We start from the raw sequence: 27,342 nt of genomic DNA, 5'->3' as shown, positions 1-27,342 counted from the left end.
TGGTAATAACATTGGACTCCACTGTGCTGTGCCGATTTCTGTAGGGTCACTTTGTGCTCTGCAGCTGAATGGGCATTCACTGTCACAGGGTAGATGTTCCTCAGGGCAGGTAGGGTAGAGAGTATTAACCATAATTTTAATCATCTGCGTTATGATTGTTTTTTACTAATGCAAATTACCATCTTTTTATGTCAGTTCAGCCTATTCACATTCAGAACTTTCCTGCTTCCCTTCCTTTTCTCAGCTGAGAAAATCTGTTCATTATCAACAATGATATAAAAGAAAAATCTGAAGGGATTATGTAAATAAGTGATTGAATCGGCACTTCTACAGTCATTGCCAACATGAAAGCAATGTGACATTTGCAGAGAAACAAAAACAAAGTAGACACAGATTCTTTTTTGTCTATCCCCTATGTTCAGTTAAAAAATTAAAATGATGGCAGCGCTTGTTATTACACCAGCCTTTACTTAGCAAAGAAGTGTGGGAAGCAAGTAATTACAACGTCAGTTGCTCTAGGCTAATGAGAAATTCACCTTTCAGCATATTGGTCATCATCATCCATTTGAATATGTCCTGTCACTGGTACTGCATCCCTTTAACAGTTCCGTTTTGTCTCATGAGTTTCTGTTTTGGGCCAAAACCTCAGCGGTTCTGCTCAGGTCTAGCTGGTGTTCGGGCCTCGTGGTCTTTGGTCTCTGGAGAACACAAAGAGAAATCGATGCCAGTGGGGTGGATGGGGTACAAGGTGTACAATAAAAGCAAGGTTTCCAAATATAGTCCATCTCAGAGACCCATTACATTACAGTAATGCAATGTAATGGCTGGTGGCTTCCTTCCGTAACTGAGGCATTATGTAGCAATCTGCTGTTAGAAGTTACCTGAAGCCTTTCACAACAGCAATATAGGCATATGGAAAGGACAAGCTAGACAATCTGTTTACCTTGTGTGGATATTTATGATACAAAGCAAATGGAGGGAAGTGCTGAAAGAGCTCTGCATTTATTTTATCTTTCTGTCTCAGTGAATCCACTCTTGACTTTCCTGCGGGCGGTATGGGTTCAAGGTCCTTCTTTGCTAACGCAAGGTCGGTTGGTACATTTGCACACTGTAGCATTTTGTTAGTGCCAGGTGACTCCCCATATCGCATATGTGGGGAGCATGCTGTGTTCTGCATATGGTTTCAATTAGTGATATGTCATGCTCTTATCAGTGCAATTCCTGGTGCATGTCCCTTCCTTCAGCAGAGGTGTGCTCAAATACAAGGTACAGCAGCTTGTAGATGAGAAGTGGGCTTCAGCTGGTTAACCGTGATCTTTAAGCCCAGAACTCTGACTTCATCTCTTGCAGCACGAAGAACAGCTTCTGCATTTGTTTATTTAATCCAAAATTTATTAATAGCCTCTTCCAGGCCTGACCTGGCAGAGCTCAGGCAGCCTGCATGCTTTGCCCATGGGAGAGACAAGGTCAGCTCTGCGCCACACGCTTTGTCTTGTACTCCTTCTCCCCAGGGTGGATTTTGCCAAAGGCATGTTTGCATGGTGGCAGCCATGCCCAAAAAGGAACTACAGTTTCTTCCCCATTCAGAATAATCCACTGGGATTACCCTAACAAATCTGTGCTCCCTATTTTATATTCAAAGGGGTCAGAGGGGTTAGCGCTAAAAGTCGCTGTGCATCCAGAACACGCTTTACCCAGTGCCAGCCATTTCATTCCAATCTTTGCTGCAAACTGCATGGAAACACCACAGCCAGTAAGAGATACATTAAAGCCACGGCAAGACTGTGATTACGATACAACTACAGGCCTTTTTTGTGGTAAAGTTTACCATTACCTTTCTCAAACTTGTTGCTAAGCAGAGGGGCTTTAATCAATAACCTCAACAAGTGAACTGGGAACCCCTCCATGCATTGGCTCCATTTTCTTCCCTTGCCTGCTATTTCGGTCAGTTTTCCAAAGCACACATCAAGCGAGCTCTGGATGGATGCGGACCCGTCACTCACACCTTGATACTGATAGGAAATGAGGAGCATACACTCAGCATCCTGCTGGCTTGGGTCAGCGGCAGCAATGCAGTTACACTGCAGATGCCTGCTTTAATTAGGAGCTCTTTACTTTGTCAGCAGACCTGGGCAAGACAAAATGAAAGCTCCGAGGCAATTAATTGAGTTTTGCTCTTTTAACCTTTTTTTCAGTGAACGTTTTGAGCCTTTCTCAGATCTTGGCTTACCTATTGCATTTGATTCTGTTTTCACTGGTCTCTGTGGTGTAACATGAACAATATTTTTTTTTTTAGCTACATTATCCCTTATAACTGCAAGAGCAGGAATCTCTGCATTATTCTTTATCCAGGAAACCATTTTTGACCATTGCTTATCCCTAGCGACCAGAGTATCACACAAGTATCACATTCTTATAAACATGAAGAAAATTCTAAGAATTCCACATACAAAGACCTGCGCAGAGCAGGTAAGTTGTATTCAAAGTCAGCATTGGGCAAAGGGAATCAAATACTTCAGGTGACCACAGATACTGACACTATGGCAGTGTTCTGTATTCTTCACTTGTACACCACGGTGAGGTATACCCCAGGCTCAAGTCTTTGTCTTCTGCCATTAATCGTTACAGATGACAAATTCGTCGGCTGTTTAAACATGCACCAACAGCGAAAATCAAGCGAAGCCATCTAAGTAAACAAGGCCCTCAGTAAGCACTTTCTACCATGAGGGTTCTTAGAAAAATTGTGGTTCCACCAGATATTTTTAATGTCAGTCCTTTCGCTCTGACATCTGCGCCTAGGTGCTCACTCAGCTGGCATAAGGTCTTACTCCATTCAGATCAGGAGCGACACCACGTTCACACAAAGGGAGCTTCTATCCTTTGCATTTCATTCAGATTAAACCTCTACTAGAGACAGCCTAATAGCTGGCTCTCCTAGCGCTGCTGAACAACATTGATTTTATGCCACTGCGTTGCCAGTTTGCGTGGAAGATGCGGCATGGCGGATGCCCTACTTGCTCTGTTCCCATGACAACACCCTGCAAAGCAGCTCCCTGCGAGCTTCCCTGCCTGCCTCATCACATCTGACAGCCCTGCCTGGGCTGCGACTTTCTACCCCAGACAACACCTCTTCCTTCAATTAACAAAAAGTGTTTTACAAGGAAAAAAAAGATCTATTTGAACTAGAGATGTTCTGACTGTCAGAGCAGAGAGTATTAAGCTCTCCACCACCCAGACGTGGGAGGATGGCTGAGCTTGGTTTGCCATTTTACACTGCACGCTGCTGCTCGGTAATGTAATTGGGAATGACACTTGTTTTTGCTCTAAGGACTATATTTCATCAGTGTGCCTGATTCTCCATGTAGGCTGAAGTGAATTAAAATATAGCAGCACTTCCAAGTAACTCCTGATTTCATGTAGTAGAAGGCAAGGAGTTGCTTGGGCTAATTACTGTAAAGAAGAAGATCTGCATTTATTGGGGGTGAGCTTCATCCTGCCCATCCTCCAAAGCTGTATCCCTCCTGGGAGCACCTCCACGAGGGCCAAAAACAGATTGGTCAAGCCAGCAGCTCTCCAGACCAAAGTCTTTGGAGCTAATGTTTTGATGTTTTTGGCTGTATAGATGAGAAATGTGGAGCATCAAGATAAGTTCAGAGCATTGAAACTGGGTGACAGTGGAGGAAAGTGAGCTAAGTTTTCCTCTTTGCCAGTCCAGTGCAGTGTTATAGTAACTGTATTTGTCCAGTATTTGTCCAGTATTTGTCCAGTAACCAAACTGGAGGACGTTTGGTTGTTTTTTTTCTTATAGTTAGAAATATTTTAACACAATTTTTTTCCAGTGCAGATTCTTAAGTTTGTTTTACTTTTTATATGTAGACTGAGAGCTCAGTCTGTGGCTTTGGCTGTACCACTCCCAGTTGGTCAGTATTTGCCTCAAGAACTGCATGTTGCCATCCAGATAGGAGGGAATCAAAATTAGGCTTGAAAACAAAGAAAGGGCTGAGGTCCTTACTGGGACTCACCAAAGGGCTGGAGCCCACCAAAGGGCTTCTCCAAGCCTGCCCAACTGAGAGAAACATGCAGCTGAACACTGACAAGGTTATCGCCTTTCCAGCACATGAACAATGCTGGGATTTGGGAAGTGCTCTGCCCTGGCGTGGCCATGGCTGTAGCAAGGATGGCTGTTTCTGAGGTGTGAGTGATGGGCTGACTTACTGCCTCTGACGTCCTGGAGCGGTGAGTGCCAGTACGAGGGCATCGCAGCTGCATCAGCAAGCTGGACACTGTGCACCTTTCTGACCACAGTCCTCTGAGCATCCCTCACCTCATGCCTCTGTGCATGACCAGTAGGCTTGTGTGACCCTAGCTAAGAAGTCGGCTTCACCCTCACAGGGCTCAGCACGAGGTGCTCCCTGCACCATGTCGGAGGATGCTGACAGGCCCATAGCATATAACCCATCCTGGGCGTTTGCCCCACCAGCAGCACCTGAACTGGTTGTGCCCTGGCTGCTGCATCTGAGTTTTATAGCACTGCAAAGATGGTATAAAATCCACTGAAAAACCTTGTTGCCCTGGCAGACAGAAAGCAGTTTATACGTTATGAGCTCAGGGTATCTGCTGAAAGTCTGTTCATTGTGCTGCTTGGTGACCACAACATGCATATTTTGATTTGGTCCATTATTCAGTGTTGTCCAGCCCAAGCATTTCTGTGACCCCAGCATCAGCCTGCACATTACCTTCCACTTCATTCAATTAGTGGCTAATCTGCTATTCCATTTTATTTGATCTGAGCCTTAAAGACCAAATCACGTGTACTGCAAATTACACAATGTCCATCCTTAACTTGGACAGCTTCAAGCAGGTGCTGAGGAACAATTAGATCATTGTCTGTAGAAGCTGCCATTTAACCAAGAAAGAAAAGACAACTCTAAATAAGACAGATGCAGAGAGCCCAAATATTGCTTGCAGTGATAATGAAAATTAATGAAACATCATTAGCAGTCTCCAGAGAGCCCAGTACATCATGTGCTTTTGAGATGTGCTTCTGGTTGTCCTCTGCCTGACAAGAGCACCCACTTCTCTCAGCTCAAGGCAGAAAGGAGCTTTGCTACATCAAGAAAAAGATCAAAATTTGGAGCCTTTTTCAAACAGTGGGGGTGGCTTTTTTTTGAAAGCTGTTTGAGCCAGCCTGCGGCTTGGTGGTGCTGAGCAGCCATGGTCTCTGGGGAGGTCAACCAGTACATGCAGGTGACTCCACTAACCATGTAGCCTTGCTTTTCTTCCCATAGAGTGGGATTTACCTAGAAGCAATGCTCCCCGAGAGGCTTTTTTTACACCCACCTGAATGCAACGGTGATGGGCTTTCACTTAGGCAGCACATTCCATGCAGGAGGGCTATGGGAAGAGTTGGTTATTAACACCCATCTCTTATGGATTGTTCTCGTACACAGTTAATTCTACTGAAACCTCATATCCTTCCTTTTGCCATCCTGCCCATCTTCTTCACTAGCCAAGTTGCCCTGATTTTAACTCCCCTAGTCTCAAAAGCTGGACATTTGGAAACGGAAAGAGACCATTCTGTTTGTATAGTGATTAATATACTGGAGCCCTGATAAGAGCTTCTGGGCTTGACAGCAACTGAATGTTTTGTTTGGGTTTTGTGTCTGTGTCTTTTCGGTTTGTTTGTTTACCCACCACCACCACCACCACTTATGTTTATAGTTCGGCATCGTGGGAATAGTAGGGAAAGTGAATAACTGACCTTGTTAGTTGAAGATGTGTCAATTCAGGCTTAAAAATTAAGGGAAGAAAATCTAAAAGAGTGAAAGAAGTTCAAGGTTTCTGTTTGCACATGAGCATCTAGTCGTGCAGACCCACAGCCACCCCATAAACTAGTCTTACAGTTGGTGCATTTTATCCCTGTATCCAGTCAAGCAGCATCCTGGGACTTTCCCTCCCAAAGCTGGGCCCTGGGGATAGCCCACTGATCTCACTGCGACTGTGATGCTTCACACCGCTGAGGATGGGGCTTTACCTTTGCCTGGCCTGTATTGCATTAGTTACCTGTGACCCTCAGGAGAAAATAAGCCATATTTTTCTCCTAAAGCAATAAGAGGTGCATCTGGATCACCTTAACTCAATTTGGGATGGCAGAGAGTGGAGATGCGGGGAGAGCAACTGATGTGGGCTCATTGCCATCAACATCTAATACAATTTTTGAACGAGAGCTTCCTATTAACTCCCCCTGTGTACAGACTATGGTGATTCATTGCATTAGTGCTTTCTCCAAGCAGTTTTTTTTCAGCTGCCACTGTGCTCAGTTGTGCTCTGGATAGGTACAGATGAACCCATTTTCCCTTCCTTACGATAACTACTTAGATAATGCATGAATTCCCAGTAGCATGCTGTCAGATGCTCTCCTGAGGGCAGGGGATGCTCCCTGGGGTGGAAAATTATCTTGGCAGGAGAGAGAGGACTTTTCTGAGAGTTAAATAACACCCAAACAATGTCAGCATAAGTCAGCACCCCTTGTCAAAACCAGCTTAGGCTTTCTCTCTTCAGCTGTGTTTCCCTACTGAGCAGAGCGAGCGCTGCCCCGTTGTGCCACGCAGCCCTGAAGCACACGCGCAGCACAAGCAAACAGGATTTTGGAGCCCCTGTGGTGGGACAGGTTGCTGATGAGCGTGTCCTGCACACCAGGGCAGGGGCCTGGAGGGCCTGCAGCAGCAAGGGTAAGAGGGGTTTTGCCTGCCCCATCCTGCCTACGCATCCAGGCTATCTATCCCCCCAGCCTACTAACCGTAATGACAGCATGCTCAGAGAGCAAATTGTTTGGCAAGGCCTTAGTGCTGGAGGAGGAGAGAAATTCCTTACCTGCATAGTCGCCTTCCCCTCATTAGTATGACCTTTTCAGAGCTCCTTTCTACAGTGAGCAGAAACAAGTGTCTCTGCTGGTTGAATCACTGCTCTGTAGCAAGCTCCTTGAGGAGCCTGCACCACTAGGCCCTTTCTAGCTGTTAAAACATTGACCAGGACCGTAAGGAGCTGCACTGAGAGAAGTCTCAGCCCTCACAGCTAAACCATACCTGGGATCTTCTCATTACTCATTACTTAATTGGAAGGCACTGAACAGGACATGGGAAGATGGCTCATGACCTTAATATCACAGCATATGAAGCAGCAGGAGGAAAGAGATGCTAGGCAGAAGCTTCCTTGCAACAAAATGTGGTCTCAGTTGGAGCAAATTTATCTAGGAGAATGCTAAGCTGTAAATGCCAAGTTAATTAGCCCTCATACATAATTTGTTGTTTTTTTTTTTTTTTAAATACACTCTCATCTCCTTCTGGAGGAACAAGAGCCCATTTTTCCCTTCTGTTAGCCTAAAGAGTCAATCCAAAAAATGTCATTGAAGCCTAAACCAAGAACCATCACGATCCTTTCAGGAGAGGGGCTGTCTTTGAGTAGAGGGAGCTTTAAATCCACAGATTACCTCTCTAAACCTGCCAAGCCAGAAAGCAAAATTGCCTTTGCCAGGGCACCACTGACAGGAGACTCTCTTCACTGGATTCCCAAATGTCTGCACTGTTGAGACCTAGTCTCCCCATGACACTGGCTATAAGTCACATTTTGCCCAGTTACAAGTTTTCTCTTTCTCACCAAAAAGCACCCAGAAAGGCTAGCGGCAAAATTCTGATAGTTTTCCATGTGTGCTGATCTCTACTGGCCTGGATAAAACAAGGTGACTGGGCTGCAGTGCACTCGTGCTGGGCTTTGTCTTCTACTGAAGGATTTGGAAGTAGCTTTTGGATTTGTGATCCAGGGAAGACCGATGGTTAACCCCTAACAACATTTTTCTTTTCATAGTAATAGCTATGCCATCTGGTGTTGCAGAGTTTCTTAGATGGAGCCTGTTTGCCCATGTTCTCCATGACTCGGCATGTTTTGCAGCCTGATCACTCACCTTGCTCCATCTGATCTGTTTGTGGAAGAACAGAGGACTAGGCATCATAACAACATTTTAAAATATATTGGTTTTCTCATGGAGAACATAGGTCTCAATATTGCTGTTTCCCTTCAGCAGTATTTTTCAACGCTGCTGTTGCAGGCATTGCCGTTGAGATGCTGCCCATCTGGCAGCACCTGGAAAACGCAGTGGCCAGCTGCGTACCACAGGTTTGCAGGTAAAGCAGTACTTAGCCCTGCCTACCATTCTTTTACAGCAGAGAGAATTTTTAGCTGGCTGGGTCCAGGTCTCTTGCCCCAGTCTTTCTGGCAGCCCTCTCACTGCTTCATCCCTTGGGAGGAGCAACCGGTGCCTTTCTTCTGCCACCAAGCTAGGGCACTGGGTTTCTGCATCCCCCACGTCACCTGTGTGGCTGCAGCCCAGCAAGAGCAGAGGCACACAGCAGCTGCAGCCCCCTGCACCCCAGCACAGTCCCTGCAGCCACAGTACGGGCCAACCTGGCCATGCTGGGCACAAAGAGCCACACGGTACTGCCGGACACCACAGCCCCAGGCACAGGGCTGGTGCAGGCTGTGCCAGCCTCACAGGTGGGGGACCCAGCCCCCTGAAGCCCCTCGGGTGGTAAGAGTTTCCTCACCTGCAGTAGCAGGGTCAGCACATCCACTGCAGGGAGGAGGTTGTTTTTCCTGGTCTTTGAGAAGGAGAGGTGAAGGGAGGTGAGCAGTAAATCAGTGCTGGCCCTGCCACTGTCCAGGGGGGCATGGGGACAGCAGAGGCGAGACACGCAGAGCTGAAGCAGCGTTAAGAGCTCCCCGCCCTCTGCAGATACACCACCTGTTTCTAGGATGCTGGGCAGTTTTACATTTAATGAGCGCATAGCTTTGCATCTCTTCCCCTTGTGCGAGCTGAGATGCTTTCGTGGAGACCCCAAATGTGTCTCACTGTGGGGGCAGCCACAAGCCCCAGGCATCAATCCTGTTGCATTCATAAAAAGAGAGAAAGTCCCTGCAGCATCCCCCCAGCTAGTTCTCCTGCTGCCATGGCTTCCTGTTATTCCTGAACTCTTGATATTTTTAGGTTGTTGACTGTCTTCATGCCCACTTTGAAAGCGGCGAAGTCTCATCTCAGGGAAGTAGTAGCAGCACCACTCTGGTAATGAAATCATTAAATCAATTGCCTTTTCACCAATGCCAGCTCTAGGGAAATGTCACTGATACCTACAGTGTCATCTCTGGAGCCTGTAGCCTTCTGACAGCAATGTGGTTGTTAACAGGTGAGGAGGAGACCAGCACATGCTGAGCTAGCCCCAGTGGTGCACAGCTCGTGAAAAAGGGAAAAAAGTGAAAACCCAGCTTACGTAAAGGAGAAAACTTTCAGTTGATGGAAACCTGATATTAAGTGAGCAGGTGATAAAACAATGCAGACCTTGATTGATGTTTGCCCCATAAAATAAACCAAGCAATGCACGGCCCTAAAACCTACGTTTATATTGAAATAAGTCATCTACTTATCTGCTTCTGAGACATACGAATCAGATTTGTTTTCACAACATGCTGAGCTTCACATTATCATCAGCAAAACAGTAACAGAAAAGCCCATAAAAAAGACCTCCCTGAAGAGCTGTTAGATAACAGATGACCCTGTGGATAGCTGTGGAGAGGTGCCCAAGCAGCTCTCATCTAATCAGCTGCTCTGCTGGCAGGGGCAGTGAAAAAATGGTGGTGGATCTCAGCAGGATGCAAAACCCACATGAATAATGTTGCTGCAGGGCTACTCCTGGCAAGGCCCTCTGACTTTCCACTTGGATCAGCAGCAAGTGCTGCTGCAGAGTGGCCAGCCCAGAAAGAGTTCAACTGGATGGCCAGCTCTGTAGTGAGGAGAGCGAGCCCCAGTACAAAGCCCGTGGTGCTGCTCCTCTGCTACTGCCTCCTTACATGGCCTTGGGTGCATCACTTATAATGAAATATAGACATGACTTGGGAGCCTGACAGCCACTCTCCGCCAGCTGTCCAGATCTCTGAAGTTTACAGTGAGTGTCGATGTCCTAATCACATGGGCCATCTGAATTGCAGGAGCCCAAGCGTCAAGATCCTGCACATTCCTCCAGCATTGGAACCCACTAAGACATTTGTTAGCGTCTTCCTCTTTGCATGCTTCATCTTCGCTTTAGGCATGACCCAAATGAAGACAAGACATTGGAAAGGACAAAGGTGTTTTGTCCCTCCGCACTTTGCTGACTACACGAGCACAAGCGATGATGCTGGGGAGCCCTTTGGCCATGGAGCAGCTGGCTCACTTTCCCTTAGGCTGCTTGGCTGGAGGCTGTGCTTGTCCTCACCTGCAAGGTCTTTGCTTGCAGCTGACAGCATTCACCAGCTGGGGCATAAATCATTCAACAAAACCTTTCACTATCCCAGGGGCTTCTCATAAAAAGGCAGCTGTGAGCGGAGGTTATCTCCCAGGTCCTTCTGGTCCCAGCTCATGTCAGGTATTGCCCTCTTCTCTGCCCCCAGCCACCTGCCAAGAGGCAGCAGGCTCTCAGCTGCAGGGCCATGCCCAGCCTTCCTGCAAACCCATGTTGGGGAGAGGTTGCCCAAGGTGCATCGGCACATGCCTGTGCTGGAGATAAGCAGGAACAAGCACCCAGGGCTTGCTGAGCTGGTCTGCAGCACTCAGCCACCTTACCAAGTACCCCTGCGGCCATTCAAGTGCAGAGATCCGATGTTACTCCCCACAGGCTATAATCCCCTGGACAGGCAAGTGCCAGTCTCCTATAGCAGCTGTACTGTCTTACAGAGCATCTTGCTCACAGGAGCCTCCTGTGAAAAGCCACCGGTGGCAGGGCTAACCCCGCTCTGCACAGAAGGAACAGATTTTTGCCCATTGATTTTTCATTTGCATGTGCTAGGTCTCTGCTCTCTAGCGTCAGGAATAGTCTGAGTAAGTCTAGAAACCCGCATGAGCAGTTATTTTTGCCTGTACATTTATCCTCCTTATTTTTTTCTCCACTTGATTGCAGGAGTCTGGTCTCTTTCCATGGTCAGAGAAAGACAGCCCAGCTCCACCAAAGGGTTTTGCTGTTGGACTTTGAGCAGATAAAAGGAAAATTTCTCACTGGTAAGAGAGATTGGCTGCTGCTGAAGCAGCCTAAAGCCTGTCTGGGCAGAGACAGCAAGCCCCTAAAATCCATATACAAAGCTTTTGGGAAGACCCCGATCTTGGGCTTCTGCTCTTCTCTCTGTGGTCGCAGAGCTATTGCACGTGTACCTTACCTGTCTTTTGCTCTGACCGCTTTCTTTTCCTAGCTTCATAAAGTTTACAAAGCCACCTTTGTATTCCCCTACTCCGGCTGGCATCGCCCCAGCGAGCTAGCCAAACATGGCAGAAACAAACTCCGCTTTCCAAAGGGTGAAACTCGAAGCAGCACAAGCAGGATCTCACACCTCCTTTGGGAGGGAGATGCATGGCAGCGAAAGGCCAGGACTTCCAATGCTCACATTTTAGCACGAGTGCCACGTGCCGTTAAGCCTGCCCGGTTAGCACGTCTCCGCTGCCACTCTCTGTATGGCCCAAGAGCAATTCCCGACAGAAGCGTGGGAGCAGTGCGGAGCCCCACCAGGGTGGGGTGACATGAACTCCTCCACAGAGGAAGAAGTGCACTGGAGCCAAAAAAAAAATCAACATAACCAGGGTACAAGCAAATAAACAGCAATAACAATGTAACTTTATTTAGCTGTAATTTGACATTTAGCACAGTGATAAGCACAGAAAGAAAGAAGTACCAAAATACCAAACTCATAGCATATAAAATAATCAAATATGTTCATATTTAATGAAATATTTAAATATTTCCACAACACGTCAGTGGGACTGTCCTGGGCAGCCCAACCCTGTAAACTTAGATATATATATATATAGCTGTATTATATAAAATCCTGTATGTAAAGAAAACACTGAAACTTATCACCAAAATAGAAAATAGATCAAAATACGGGTAGTTCAGATTTGCTAGTCATACCTGATACTGAAAAGGGGTTCAAACCCACTGCAGGAGATGAAGGTCCAGCCCAGATGCCGTGGCAGGCATGAGATGGTGTTACTGGGCACAGACTGGCTGAAGCTGGCAGGAGCCTGGCTCGCAGGACACACTCTGGACCTGAGCTGATGGCTAAGAGGTGACAAGAGTTACTGGTCCTTGCCCAGGACTGCCAAGATATTTCCTAAGTGGAAATGCCAGAGAGAGTGTCGGTGCCTGTGGCTGATGCTCTGCGCCACGGGCTGCCTGGGTGAGCAGCACAATAAATCCCGTGGGGAGGTTGAAGCACATAAGCAGCGCTCAGATCCCGTCGGAGACCCTGGCTGAGCTGTGCTGCAGCCTGCGCCTGCCTGGGGCCAAGGGGCTTGCGCCAAGTAAGAGCTGCTGGAGCACCGTTCCCACTCCTGCGGCATCCCGCTGGCCCTTGCGGATCCAGCTGCAGCCAGACTGGCCGTTGGCAGACGCACAGCATCACGAGGATATTATTCTGAATTTTAAAGTTGCCTCTTCAGCAGATGACAGTAATTAATTCCCATTCACTTTTAAGAATCTAGAAAGCTGCTTTCGTATGAGGCCAGGCTCCCCCGAGCAATACCGTACATTTGTTCTGGTCTGCAAGTGAGCAGCATGTGAAGGAGCAACCCTGCTGCTACGGGACAGTAAACCCAGCGAAACGTTTGTCCTGGCAAAAACTCCCACCCGCCCTGACGGTGATCAAGGTTAGTGTTGTACTGAAGATCCCAGGCGATTTGTAAATAGATATAAAAAACATGGCATGTCTGGCAGCAACACTAAAGTCCAAGTGGAGTCGGTAAGCTGCGCCAGCACATAGCCCAGGTGCTGCTGGTGCTTCGGGCTGGGTGCTGGGCGGTGGGCAGGCGAGGCACTGGTCCTGGCACAGGGGAGAGCCGAGGGTGCACTGGGGCCGTTTGGTTCCCGATATACAGATAAGGGTCTCTGCTGCTCTCCAGACAACATGCTTTTGTGCTTGTTTGTTGCTTTTTGGCTCCATAGGGTGATTCATTTTCCTGACTGCTCCCACTAGGAAGGTAGCTGAGACCTGCCTGGAGGACCCCTCCTCGGGGGGGGGGGGGGGGTTAAGCCCCAGCGAGGCAGCACCATGATGGGCTGCCCCTGTGCCAGCGCCAACCCCACGGCAAGCTGGGGGCTGTGGGGGATCACCCCGGGAGCCCTCCCAACCACCCTGTGCTTCTGCCACGCCACCGCAGAGAAGCCTATAACCCATTAATAATTCTGTAATTGCTCTTTCTCATCAAGCCAGCAGTTGCATCCCTAATTACATGGCAACAATACTATGCTAACAGGATGAGCCATAATTCCTAGGTGGTATCAGCATTGTTATTTTACTCCGAGTAGCTTCCTGGTAATGGCCATTTGAAAGTGGCAATATCACTTAAGTGAATATAAATGCTTAGCCCCTGGAAAAAATCATTAATAAAAATTTAATTCTGATAGCCTCAAATCACAACTAAATACAATTACTCATACGAGGCCACTATAAAAAGTATTTTTCTCATCAGAAGAAATTCATATGGTTTTCCCAACTGTTTGTTAATAAAGAGCACACTATATAGAAAAATCCAGAAAATAAGCACACGGTTGTTCTCAAAACCCATAGATAAACAGGACAATATCTCTAAATTACTGGCTACTGAATGGGATTTCATTCAGCTGCACCCAAGCTGTAGCCTAGTATAAATGTTTTCAAAGCAACGCACTGCTGTTTCATCTGGGACAGCTGCACAGGATTTCTTTGATGTCAAGCTCTTGTGTGGGGACGGCGTTTCAGCATCTCTTTATGCCTCTGAACTGCTGAAACAAGAAGGAAGAGACATTCAATAAAATATTGAATTTATTGGAAAAAAAGGTGGTTTTCATTGAGGGGAGAGGAGGAAAGGCAGCAAAATTTGGCCTTAAATGCAGTACCAAGAAATAATTCACCACTGCAGTGGTGACAGAACTGCGCTATGCCTCCCGCATCCCTGTTTCAGAGGAGACAGGGAAAATATCCCGTGGCTTTGTGCTGTGGCACCGTCTCCCCACGGTGCTGTACCGTTTCCCGGGCTCGTGCAGCAGCAGCACCCATGGCCGGCGGCTGCCCTGGGCATGCAGCGGGTGTGCATGCACTCACATCCCAACTCCTGCACTACCACGTACGGCCCTCGCGTACTCCCCAAGGGGCACAAATACGATTAGCTGAGGAAGGTCTGCCCTTTCCCTGCTCCTGCCCAGGCTCCTCCAGCTCAGTGATGCCCAGCACAGCAGGCTCCAGCTGTGCAGGGGCTGCAGGACATCCAAAATGACTGTAGCTGGTCATGACGGGCAGCTAAAGAAGGTGCCGCCCTACATCATTCGCCAGAGACACTTTCTGATGCAGTGAGCAAATGTTTTTTTAGATGTGCTCAGCGAGGAGCCCCGTGCAGTGCCTGGAAGGAGGGGGATTGCCCTGCCTGCCTGTCTGCAGAGCCAGCTGTCACAAGCTACACACATTCAGGAGGTGCTGGAGCACAGATTTCTCTTCTTTAAGGCTGAAAAAGTCCAGGACATCAGGAGCAGCTGGCAAGAGGGCAGCTGGGGCAACATGGGGAGAAGTGGCAACCATTATCTGCAGGCAGGATCTCTTTCTCTTGCACTTAGCAAAACATTCATGTGGGTTTATTTGCCTTGCTCCGTAAATGTTTTCCAAAAAAAAGGTTTGTTTGGGAACATTCTCAAAGCAGCACTTAAGCAGCCTTCCTAGTGACCTCCAAAAAGTACATTTCCTACAGCGTTTCCCTGTGCGTGTCTTTTCCGACACTCGCTTTGCTGTACAACACTTAGCTGGGGAAAAAAGCAGCAAAAGCTGAGGAAGGCAGCTGAAAAAGACAGGGGCTCTGCTTCGAAACTCCATGAACTGATGAAAGCAATAACTGCCAGTGCCGGTGAGCTCTGGCACCAGGGGCACTGCCGCCAGGCTTGGCAGCGGGCAGGCAGCTCACCTCCCCAGCCAACTTACTGCTCTCCCGCCGCGGCACTGCTGCTGCCCGCAAAGGGGATTTCTTCCCTGTCCGTCTTCCCCAGAATGAGATGATGCTTCTCCATGTTTATGACACACTGCAGAGAATAATAAAGCCCTTTAGGTAAGAGGGAAAACTGCAATCCACAGTGGTCCCAGCTCCCCCAGCATGGGGAAAAGCCCTGCTGGAAACCCCCTACCTTCAGGGATTTCAGCGTCTGCAGCCCGAAGGAGAAGGGTTTCTCATTGTCTTCTGAAAAAGAGGGACATTCAGATTTATACATTCACAGTGTTCTCTGCTTTTTGTCAGCGACTCCATCCTTCCTTCGTGGCTGCTCTGCTGGATAAACCCCTGTTCATACAGGGACTGAGCTGCTCAGGAGTGGGATGTGGTGAAGGGAGGGTACGGTGACCACCCCACCGGCAGAGCAGAGCACGGTGCCTCCAGCACAGCCCTGCCCAACGCTTCCTCCCTGCCTCCCTCTGAAGGCCCAATCGGGGACTTTTGCTGTAGAAAAGCAGTATTTCTATTTTAATTGTAACGTGTTTCTTTTTCAGTTCCCACCCCCCTTGGGGTAAGAGGGAGGAGAGCCCCAGCCCGCACCAGCGGAGCAGAGGAGCACCCACACACTCCCCCATGACAGAGCAGAGGAGCACTCACACACTCCCCCACGACGGAGCAGAGGAGCACCCACACACTCACCCACGACGGAGCAGAGGAGCACCCACACACTCACCCACGACGGAGCAGAGGAGCACCCACACACTCACCCACGACAAGAGCAGCGCACTCCACGGGGACCGCTCCCACCGTCAGCGTGAGGCACTCGATCTGCCCGATCGCCCTCACCTTGCACGGAGATGAAACCGTTTCGTCTTCTCCAGGGAGCGCTTTGAGATGCTCCTTTAACCTGTGCAGTGAAAACACTCCTGATGTGAAGCAGCCACGGTTCGGCTGCTCTGGCTAGGAGCAAATGACGTTTGGAGGGTGCTGACACCCGAAGTGCTCTTGGCTTGCTGGTATTATCAGTGCTGGTATTGGAAAGCTGCTTTTTTGGCAGGTTTTCTGTGATGCTCCGCGTACAGCCACCAGCCTACACCCGCATCAGACCACAGCACAACCCAGGACAGCCCCTGGCCCACACAGGGCTCCTTACTGGATTTTGCTTTTTACCTGAGGAAGCTTTTTCTTACATTTCCTCAAGGACCTGGGGAAGCTGCTGATCTAAAATGGCTTCAAACACAGTGTGGGTCTAAGGAAGGGACACTCCACCCCAGCTCCCAGCCATGGAGCTGCCAACGCTGTGCCCCCCTGCCTCACAGCCAGGGCTGCGCGCCCCGTCCATGCTTGTTAGGTGGTTCTGCTGCTGGGCTTCGGCAAGGGAAACGAGGGCAGATCAATCACATTCAGCCCAAGAAAAGGAAAAAAACGCGTCAGGGATAACTCAGGTACAGTTGTTTCTTCTGTCTACACCCCATGAGCTAGTCTGACAACACTGATTAATTATTTAGCTTGAGTTTCTCTTTTAAGCTGAAGGAGAACCTAATGGAAAGGCAGTTCAAGGTGGCGATGTCTCCCTCAGATAAAAGCTATAGCGCTTTTTGGCTGCTCAAGGTACCTTTCTGCTGAGCTGCATTGCAGCAGAGCGTCTGTCTGTCTGTCCATCTGTCCTGGGGGGGACCAGGCCCCCTCAGAAGCAGAGACCCTGGGGCTGAGGTGGGCATTGCACAGATACAAGGTCCAGAAGAGGCAGCAGAGAAAAAACCTGGGTCCCCTCTGCCACTTCCCTTTGGGACTGGCCTTAAAAAGCAGTGGGAACATCTCAAGAGGTTTAGGAGTCACAGCTGAGACTGCCCCAAGGACGGATGGACAGCATGTGGGCAGTGCATGGCTGAAAGCCGGCCGGGGAACTGCAGCGAGGTGAGGACCACTGATGCACGATGCAAGGGTACATCTTGGAGCTGGGTTTGAGAGCGGCAAGTCCCCCGCAGCGTGCTGTGACCGGCACTGCTCACCCACCAGCTGCACCTCCGCCTCCGCAGGGGGTGGTTCTGCTGCAGCAACCTGCGAGCTAACCCCACCGCTTTCGTCAGGGGTGAGGGGAAGGGCTCGAACGGCACCATGGCAAGATGCAAAGAGATTTTTAAAAAAGAAGGGATGAAGAGCCTGTGCCTTGGGCAGACACACACAGTGCTTCGAGGCGCTGAGCACCCAGAGACCTCAGCCGCAGGGCCGGTCCCCAGGGCTGCCAAGCCTCACCTGCAGGCAGCAGCACCCAAGCAAGAGCAAAACAGCCTAGCATGCCTCCTCTCCGCTGCTTTCCAGGGCTGGATTTAAACAAACCCCGTGTTTTATCATTGCCACACACGACAGACCACTTTGAAGTAAAACACCCTGGAGCAGTGCCTGTTGTCGCGCAGGACCTACCACCGTGACGGCAGAGCGAGCCAGGCATCAAAGCCCTGGTTTTAACCCGCTTGTTAATCCGCCTTTAGCTTTTGTCCCTACAAACACGAAGAGCAAAGGAGCTGCAGGACACTGCCTGCGGGGCAGCCCCAGGACAGATGATGCTGCACACGCCATGCGGCCCCTACGCACCCCGACGCCCGCAGGTCCCACCTAGCAGGAACCGGAGCTTGCTCACTGCTGGTAAGGGACATCGGCCTTGTACCTGCAGCTGCCTGGGTTACGGGTACAGAAGTGGTCTTGCTCAAATCAAGAGGGAATCCCCATAACCCGAGAGTACAAACTGGCTCTAAGGTATTTCTGAAGTGCTTTTCCAAGGGCAGGTCTGCTGAAGCAGACCGGGGCTGAAAAAACCACACAGGGCACCCATGAAAAATGCAGAGAGCAGACGAACTGGCACAGAGCATTGCTGTGCAACTCAGACATGTTGAGCAGCCAACACAGCATCTGGCAGGATGAGACCCCTCCACACACACTGTTACTGTCCATGAGCCCAGCTGAGCAGCTCCACGGTTTGTGACAAGTTTGTAGTAAGTGCAGCCACCTTCCTGCCACTAAACACTGTTGTGCAAAATAATTACTGCCTGGACAGAAAGCAGGCACCATTCATTCAGGGCCATGCGGTAGTGCTCAGGGAGAAACTGCAATTGGTTTTTGTGTAATCACTGCAAGTTGGCGATAAAAAGCAACAATTCCGGGGGAATAAAGGGCCAAAATCTCCTTGACACCCTGTGAGCTGATGCCTGATCCTGCTCCTCGGACATCAGCGGGAGTTTTGGTGCTGGCAGTCAGTTCTCTAACACTATGTAAATACATCTCCTTGCCCTTCAGCTGGGAGAAATCTGTCACTGGGAGTTGCACCAGGCACCAGATTTCGAGCACGTGCATGTGCACAACTGCACAGCTGCTTTACCCTCGACATCAGCACCAGCGGGTCCCTGCCTGGCAGCGGGGACCTGCGGGACTTGGCTGGGCTGGTCCAGCCATTTCAGGAGGTGCTGAATGACAAATAGGCAGGCACTGAAAAAATACAAATGCGTCCAGCCCTCTGAAGGATTTACTCAGAGGTGACCAGGTTGGTACAGCTAGCTTTCTGTTTCGGCTCCCTGCAAGGACGTTTAAGAATAAACCAGGATTTGGCTGTAACGGGAGGCTTGGGGAGTTCCCCAGGCACAGCCCAGAGCACTCCCTGCCAGAGTCACCGCTGGCGTGAAGCAAGGCCCCCAGGAGCACTGCCGGTGCTGCCAGTACCTAGAGCTCCTGCGCAATAGAAATCCAGCCGGATATTTACCCTAGCCTGTCCAGGCAGGCAGATGATATGAGGTTGTGCTGCGAGCCGGTGTCCACCACAGCCTTCAGCTCCTTCCCCGCACACTGCAAGAGCAAGCAGAGATGGGAGACAATGTGGGACAAGCACGGGGTGTCCAAGCTCTCCACGACACACACACCGGTCCCTGCTGAAATGCCAACATCTCATGCCAGCCCACCCCAGCTCCACTGCATGCTCAGTGCCCACAGGGTATTGCCTCATCCACCCCAGGCACCCGAGTTGACTCTTGAGCTGCTTTTTTAATAAGTTGGTGCTGCTAAACAACATGGTGTTGGGTCCTGAGCCCTTCCCGGCAGCATTTGCCCCTGCAGAGAGCAGAAGGGGCAGCCCCGGCAGGAGGGGATATTGTGGAGACCAGGAAATACAAAAGAGCATGGTGGTAAGGAGGAGCAATGTGAAATTACTCTTGGGGAAAGAAAAGAGGGATGTCACTTGAGGAAAACAAACAGGCTGTAAGCACAGGGATCTGCCACGGATAATTACTCCCCAGTGTTTCAGCGTGCTGCCCCAGCCTGGCTACTCCCTCCACCCTGATGTCCCAGGGAAGACATCCATCAGACCAGTCTTCTCTGTGATACCCAGGTGGGCATCCATGCCGCAGCAGCCCTGAGCTGCAGAGGAAGAGCATCCCCACAGCTGGGGATGACGGCAATGCGACCCTAACCGTGAAGCATGGAGAACAAGAGCACGGTTTGAGGCAGTCAGAAATAACATTTGGGGGGGGAAAAAAAACAACCATGAGGCTGGGGAGAGACTGTTACCTGGCAGCTCACCACTATGAGCTCTTCGTCCTCCATTTTCCCGGAGCCGTCTGGTTTGGTTTGATTCAGCTTGTTTGTCTGCGCTGAGGTATCATTCTTCAGGGTCCAGCTGCCTCGGCTGCTTCGTAATTTTGATAGATTTGTCTCCATCAGGCGCTTCTGCAGGATATTATGTGGTTGCTTTAAGAAAAAACAAACACAGAAGAGCAGGGTGAAGTCAGAGGAAAGCCACGAAGTGACCTGCATCACCAGCCTGTTGTGGTGCCCACAAGCCAGCACCGCTCCATGGGAGGGATGCCCTGAAGTCTTGCTCTCCTCAATTCCCAGGCTGCATGTACTCTTCCTAGCCTACACCTGCTTGCTCTCCTCCCAGCTCTGCCTTACCTGGCTTTGACTAAAGAGAACTACTTTGTATTGGCAAGGGAACTATCCTTTCAAAATATTAACCAGAATTTGGAGGCATGCCTTTCATTTTCCAAACTCACATTCAAGATTTGATTTCATATAGGAATTAAAACAAGTCAGGCTTTTCCAAGCTGGTGTTTCAGCTGTAATCACCTTCATCTGTTGATAAGGATATGGAGAATTCTGCAGTGATATGAACAGTTAAGAGGTAACAAATTACCTTTGCAATTACACGCACCACCCAAGTATGAAAAAGGTGTACGGACTTACAGAACGAAGTAACTAGTGCCTTCATGGAGCACTAGCATTGCTGGCATAGGAAACACCCGTGCCCAGCCTCCCCCTGTGGCAATGCTTTTTGCGTGAATCAACACAGAATTTAAGAAGCTGGTTTGTTGGTCTGTGCATTGGCTTTTACAGGTGGGAGTGAACGAGGCACAACTGCAAGAAGAGAGCTACAGAGGGTGTCCACTGTCAGAGCTGGTCTGGCCTTTAGATCAGAACTTGGTCTATAATTGCCCTACATCTCTCTTCCCTCCACCTTTGCACTTAGCTGCCGAGGGTGAGAGAATGGGACCCGTCCCAGATGCCACGCTGTGGGATGGAAAGGAGAGGAGGCGAAGAGGTAAGATCATCTGAGGGAGGGAGGGAGGTATTCTCCTAGGAACCTGCAACGTTTTGTACGGCAGCTTCTTGTTTTCTCTGTCATTTCCATTTGCTCTGCGAGAAGCACGCTCCCTCTCAAAATCTCCCTCAACCGCTTTCCCAAAAGCCTTTTTATGTTTAATGTTCATCACGGATGGATGCACATGCTCTGCTGGAGGTGAAATGACTCTGCTTGATTATCTGCTCATTTCTCTGCTCAGCTAATCTCCCCCCGCTCCCATTACTGCCCTTTTCTTCTGATTTTAATTTGTCCACAGTGAGACCTTCTTACCAGTTTATTCCTGAATTTTTGCATTCGTATTAAATACGTCTGTGTCTGCTGAGACATTTAAACCAGCAAACCTCCTCATCTTGAGGGAATTTCAATGGGATCAGGATAACTTGGAAAACCTCAGGCTGTGCTACCATGCCTTGGTCAGCGCGCACCGTGCGCAGTGCCTCATCTAGGAAACATAATCTGTGGGGCATGTTAAATAACAGCACTCACAAAAGGCTAATGCAGCTTGGCATCATCCTAAAATAACTGCAACCGCATCAGTGCTTCAGATCCTGCTGTAGGCGTAACACAGGCTGTTAAACCAGACCTGACTGACAAGACTGGGTAGATGCAGCTAACACCAGTGGTCCCCGGGACATGGAATCTCCTTTTTTCCCCACTTTTCACTTTTCTTACTTCAGCATACAACCCGTGACTTTAAAAGAAATAAAATTTGATGACCTCTTTGGGTTGCAGAGGCTTTCGCTGCCCAGCGCACCAGAGTGTGTCCTGTGCAAAGGCAGCAATGCGCTGCACTCCCAGCCACGGCGAGAGATCGGGGCCGATGCTGTGCCATCTCCTTCATGCACAAAAGGTAACCAAGCTCAGCACTGCTCTGGTGACCACTGCCTTCCCAGTGAGACCAAACAGCAGAAACTAGTATTAGAACTACATTAAAGGCAGGCAGACTGGCCCCACTAGTAATGGACCCTGTGCTGAAGGACAAGCGTAGCGGTTTGGAAGCGAGGGCTCCCTTACGTGAGGCAGAAGCCATAGGTGCATGGTCAGCACGGTGTTCACCTCCAAGGCTCCTCAGCTGAGCAAAAATGCAAGGCAGGGTTTGCTGACAATGGATGGTATGTCCTTACCCTTTATGTTTGCCTGCAACTCAAGCATGCATCTGGAGAACTAATTCTTCACATCATCAAAAAAATGGGGGAACAGGGGACCGGAGAAGCAGATGGGTGAAGTCCCCGGCTGGCCAGAAGACAGCCTGTCACACAGCGGTCACCTCCTCACACCCAGCCCTGCTCACCTCCTCACACCCAGCCCCGCTCGGCTGGGACCGAGAGCAATTTCTGAATAGCATCATCCAGGACAGTCTGGGTGCTCTTCTGATCTGCCTGGCCTCAACCCCATTGCCAGATACCTTTGAAAGAACATGCTGGCGAAAACAGTCACCAGCACGCTCATCATTGCTCTTTTAATTGTCATTTACCCTTGATTTCAACCTAAATTCCTTTTGCTACAAATTCTCTTGTAGATCATTAACCAGTTACATACGTGGGTTTTCTCAGGCCCTGGTTTTATGAATCCTATATGGGATCTATCAGCAAAAGGCAAAAATCCAGCACTCAGAGAAGACGAGCTGCCACCACAAACGGGACTGTCTCTTGCTGATGCTTGCTCTTCTGAGAGCTGCAGCGAACCCTGCCTTCAGGGGAGCAGATATTCCTTACGTTGTGCTCCAATACAGAAATAATCTAGCAAGAGGGGACCGAAAAGGTTCCCCACAGCACTATCCTGTCTCAGGCTATTAATTTGTTTGCTTTAACTTGTATTTCCCTTGACTTGTGTGCAACAGAGTGAGGATGTTAGTCACGGAGATAACTCAAGTGATGGATATGTACTTGCTAAACAGGTAACATGCCAGGGGACATTTGCAAATGCACATTTTGCTGGAAAACTGCAAACAGACCATGTCTGGGAGGGAGGGAGAGGAGGAAAACCTCCCTGTGACAGCAATGGGGAAGGTAGCCCTGTTCTCCCTCCAGCACAGGCTGGACACATAGCCAGGACTGGTTTTGAAGTTACCCAGATTATCTGGTACCATCTTCCTATGCATTGCACAAAACTGTTGAAAGTCTTATAAAAAAATAATATACAAGTGCAAAAAGAAAAAGTTATTTCCTAGTGTCATTCAGCAGTTGTCATAAAAACAAACCAGATTTTTTTTTCACAAGGTATCTCCCTTTCCATCCCTGAGACTTTGCAAAAACCTATAACCCCCTAAAAAAGTGACAGTAGAAACATAAAAGGAGCGGAGACAGCAGCTACCGTTGAACCTATTTAGCGCTCTCTGTCAAAACCACGAACAGTTCTGTCCAGTTTTGTTCCTTTCTGAGTTACAAGCAAGCACATTACCGCTTTTGCAGTGTCCATCTCTCTGGCAGGTTTCCCACTATTTTGGCTTCTGGATCTGGGGATAACAAGACCTGTCAACAAGAGTTTCACTCGGGTGCAAACGAAAGGCAGGGGAGATGCCAGCTCCTGCCCTCCCCGAACCCATCTTTGGAGGTTTGCTCTCTCTTCTGTACGTAGACAGTAGAAAAAGTTTTAAAGCACTGACGGAGCTCAACCCAAGGAATAAGCAATTTCTCTCCCTTCTTCCCACCCTTCATCCAAACTCACCACTTCTACCAGCAGCCTGTGCTCGCGTTCTGTCAGCCCCTCGCGCAGGGGGATGAGGTGGGACAAGAGATGCCCCCATGCTCCTGCACCGCTGGGTGCCCTGGCAGCAGCCCAGCCTCTGACCAAGACAGCGCACGCAACATTAACTTGGTTTGCATTGCAACCAAGGCACCACAAACCTGAGGGAGTGCACAGGTGCCCAGTGAGAAAGCGGGGAAAAGTGAATGCGCTGCCATTGCTGCAATGTTGCACCAGCGACAGGAGCGGGGGATGGGGCCACGGGGCCACCCAGAGCTGTGCTGAGGACCCAGGCACCCAGGAAAGCTCCGAGGGCATTTGGGGAAGGGGAAATATTTTTTGTTTGTTTGTTTGTGACTATTTAAGATGTTGTTTCCCAGCTTGTAAAGTGATGCAGGATTGTTTCAGGCAAAGCCCCTGCAAATTGCTCCTCAGGGTGAGGGTGAAGTGTCAGAGCACGAGGAGCAGCTGCCACCACCAGTGCACCCTGCCCAAGGCAGGGGGGCACGATTACGGTGTCGGGAAGCCCAAATCCCAGCTAACGACCATCTCATGCCAATTTTCTGGGCTTTGGGGAAGGGGCTAGTAGTGAGGCATCAAAACAAAACCATTTCTGTGCTATATATCCAGCCCTGCATTTGCCAAGCCCAACACATATAGTGCTATACTGTGGTTTGGTCTTACACTGGGAAAACAAGGTGGAATACCTAAAGGGAGTGAGGAGCTAGAGGAGTTCAGTCCAACCCAGAATAATGCACTGAAAAATATTGAAGGCTTAAGGTACATAATTGCAGGTATTTATCAAAGCTGCCTACACAGGGCATCACCAGGAGAGAGACGCTTCAGGAGCTGAACAAGGGCACACAAGCTGGGGGACGCCGGCACACCCCCCCGGTGACCTGCTGCCACCTCGCTGTGTGAGGCACCCCCTGCGCTGCAGCCAAAAGGAAGGGGATTTCTCCCCAAAATTGGAGCGGCCACTGCCAGCTGTCACCCTGACAGACAAGGTCTGTCCTCACCACCTGTCCCCATCCCCGAGGAGCTGTTACCTCCTCTCTTCTCCTGCCGAGGCTGCTGGAACCCGCCCGGGAAACCCTGCATTAATAATGCCAGGCACATCAAAAGCCCTTCCACCCACGCCACCGCAGCCCTCACGCAGCTTTAGCCACAAGAACGTGCTGCTTTGTTCGGATGCGTGTGGTTATTCACAGGGAAGGTGTGCAAACGCCCTGGGCCTCCTGATGTGCAGCTCAACCCCTCTGGACCTGGACCTCTTGGTTTGGGGCCATGCCCAGGTAGGGTCCCACCTTTTGGAGGCTCTGGGTGTTTCTCCAGTCTCAGAGACACGCAAGTTTCTGCTTCTCTGAGGGACAACCGTGACAACTGTCCTGTGACATCCAGGTGGCCGCAACACTGAGGAGACACGGTGGGTCCTCCTGAAGTGATGCTCGCTGCCATCCCAGCCGCGTGCAGTGTGAGCGTGGCAGTGCTGGCAGCGCTGACCCACAGCAACGGCTCTGAAATTCATGGCTGCTTCCCTGGGGCTGAGCATGTGTCAGCACTGTGGCTTTGGGGACTCCCCATACAGCCCCCAGAGCAGGAGGCTGTGGCCAAGGTGAGCCCTGGCAACATTTGCCCCGTCCCATCCCCCCTTGCTGTGGCATGGGGACAAGGCGGCTCTGCAGTGGGGTGGCCCATACCAGCTCGGTCCTCACCCCATCCCCGGCCAGAGACCCACCACGGCCAGGGCAGGCAGCACACCTCCTCTTTGTCCCGGGGGGATCGGGAGCTGTGGACCTCCCCAGGGCTCCAGCACGTCCCTGGAGGGACCCCCCATGCAGCCCGTCCCCGCAGGGGCTGTGGGTGCAGCAGGGGCGATGCTGCAGCTGTGGCTCAGCCGTCGCGGGCGCAGGAGCTGCGAGGAAGCCTGGATGCTGTTTCTGTGATGGGGCCATGGCACGGAGCCCCGTGCTCTGTCCCTGACCAGACCTGTCCCTCGCTGTGGGAACAAGGAGCTCAGTGCCCCTGGCTCCTGCTACCTGTCGCCTCTCGTCGGGGCAGAGCAGAAACCCCTGTCACCAGGGTCTCAGCCCTGCACACTGTGGGCTGCTGAGCCTTGACACGCTATTCAGACCCTGCAGGTAACAGCAATAACCCCACCATCACACTCAGAAAGGCGCTTTGTAGCTCCCCGATGGGGAGCCGCTGATCAGGGGTGACCAGGAAAGCTCTTTCTGAGCCTTTCCCTGGGCAGGAGCTTCACTCTCTATAACTGCAAAAGATTTGGGATGTCAAAATGAATCGCCTCCATGCACGCTGCAAAGAACAGCCAACTCATTCCACTTACCTCAGCCAGGCAGAGCTAAGCCGAGCCCAGCTGAGCAGGAAGGCAGTGGCAGAACAAAACTACCCCACTCACAATAAAAAGAGTCATTTTTTCTATGAACCGGTATCAAGCACTGAAAAAAGCAAATATTGTATGTAACAAGGTGCAAGAATTTTGCAACGTTTGGCCAAAAAAAAAGTAAAGAAGCTTTCCTCGGTAGAATATTTTTTCTAGATTTTGCTCCTCACATCAGAACTTTTGATATTACATTTTAAGTATCATTTCCCATTAGAGAAAGCTCAGACATTTGTGCACAGTAGTATTTATAAATGCTCTCCAGCCCCTGGACACGATGAATAATATTGTATGTTAGCTACAGGATCACATGGATCATTGCCTACATAAATATTTAAAACCAAGAATCACATATATTCAATTATTTTTTTAAAAAAAATCATATATACATAAGCTTTTATCAAACTCTAATCTCAGCAGTTTTATATTTTGAAGTATTAGCGACTGCACTTCACTGAATCTTACACGATTATATGTTGTGCATATACATGCATCACAAACTTATGGGTATATATGTTTGCATTATATGAAGCCATTTTGATTTACTCTGATTCAGAAAGGATTTTTGTACTGGAAACAGCATCCCATTTTCATGTCAATGTAAAAAAGAATGAAGTCCTTTAGATCTGAGTACCAGACATCTGAAAGCACCTACTAGCAAAAAGCAAGCCCTGGTGACAACTAGCATCATATTTCTACTCCCTCCCTTTTACATACAAAAGCCTCTTTTTTTTAATCAACTTCCACAAACAACAAACTTCTCCTAACAGAAAAATGGCATGAAGAAAACGTCCAGACACTGCCCTACCAGCTACTTAAGTCTCCTTCCAGAAATCACAATAAAGTCTTACGGTATCTTTCGAAGTCCCCAGCTTCTTCAGCCCATCCAGAGGGAGGAGATCCGCAGAGTCCTTGTGAATAAACTGAACCGCCTGCTTCATCCTCCTCTGCTGGCGGAGAGATGCTGCTTCCCTGATCTCCACTTCTTTTCTACTCGGCTCTGTCAGGATACCCGAATAAAACATCTTTCCACCCGCGTGCAGCTGGCTTCTCAAAGATGCGCCTCTCCGAGAGACAGAGCCAGGGAGATGCTCTGTCGCCTGCGCTTTATAACCGGAGCCCGGTGACGTTTGGGGACGGGCAGGTACGCCAGCCAGCGCCGCCGAGCAAAGGAGGGGTTGGGCACGTTGCAGTATGTTGCACAAACGACGGTGGGTGAGCTCAGGCTCGGTCTAAAGGAATAAATCGGTGCTGTTCCTTCTCACTGCCCCTCCTGAAAGCAGATCAGCTGCAGGCATCCGGCAGCAATCAAAGCCCCCCAGCAGCTTCACGGGCAGAAAAGACAACACCGGAGTGCTGGCATGGTGCTCCAACGCTCTCCTTTCTGCCCGTGAGGCTGCTGGGGGGCTTTGAGAGATGCAGAGAGCCCCGGGAGGCAGCACACCTCCCAGCCAGCCTCTGCAGGCACAGCTTTTTTTGGCTTGGATGGGTGGTCTGAGGTGTCCCAGCAGGTGAGGGCTGCCCGACACCCACACGAGCCTGGGTGCTGCTGCCTCACAGGGCGGGGGGATGCCGCCCCGCATGGACCACGCAACCGGCCACACTGAGCTT

At 49.9% G+C, this 27,342-nt stretch overlaps 1 protein-coding gene across 2 annotated transcripts; it reads right to left on the bottom strand.

Annotated features, from left to right (window-relative positions):
• Window positions 1-3,778: 3,778 nt before the first annotated feature.
• Window positions 3,779-26,756, bottom strand: NRIP3 (nuclear receptor interacting protein 3; the record flags this gene model as incomplete). Of its 2 annotated transcripts, none has more annotated exons than XM_080404837.1 (7): window positions 3,779-13,832; window positions 15,016-15,113; window positions 15,216-15,268; window positions 15,787-15,926; window positions 18,774-18,856; window positions 19,574-19,753; window positions 26,583-26,756. In XM_080404837.1, 7 exons carry the CDS (start codon window positions 26,754-26,756, stop codon window positions 13,817-13,819), a joined length of 744 nt encoding a protein of 247 aa, XP_080260963.1. In that variant the 3' UTR covers window positions 3,779-13,816. The 2 variants fall into 2 exon arrangements, with proteins under 2 accessions (XP_080260963.1, XP_080260964.1); XM_080404838.1 differs by having other exon boundaries at window positions 3,779-13,829.
• Window positions 26,757-27,342: the final 586 nt, after the last annotated feature.

The sequence above is a fragment of the Falco punctatus genome (assembly GCF_963210335.1).
Source record: "Falco punctatus genome assembly, chromosome: 10".
In the NCBI taxonomy this organism is placed as follows: domain Eukaryota; kingdom Metazoa; phylum Chordata; class Aves; order Falconiformes; family Falconidae; genus Falco; species Falco punctatus.
The sequence above is the reverse complement of the archived record's forward strand: the minus strand, read 5'-3'. Positions and strand labels throughout refer to the sequence as shown.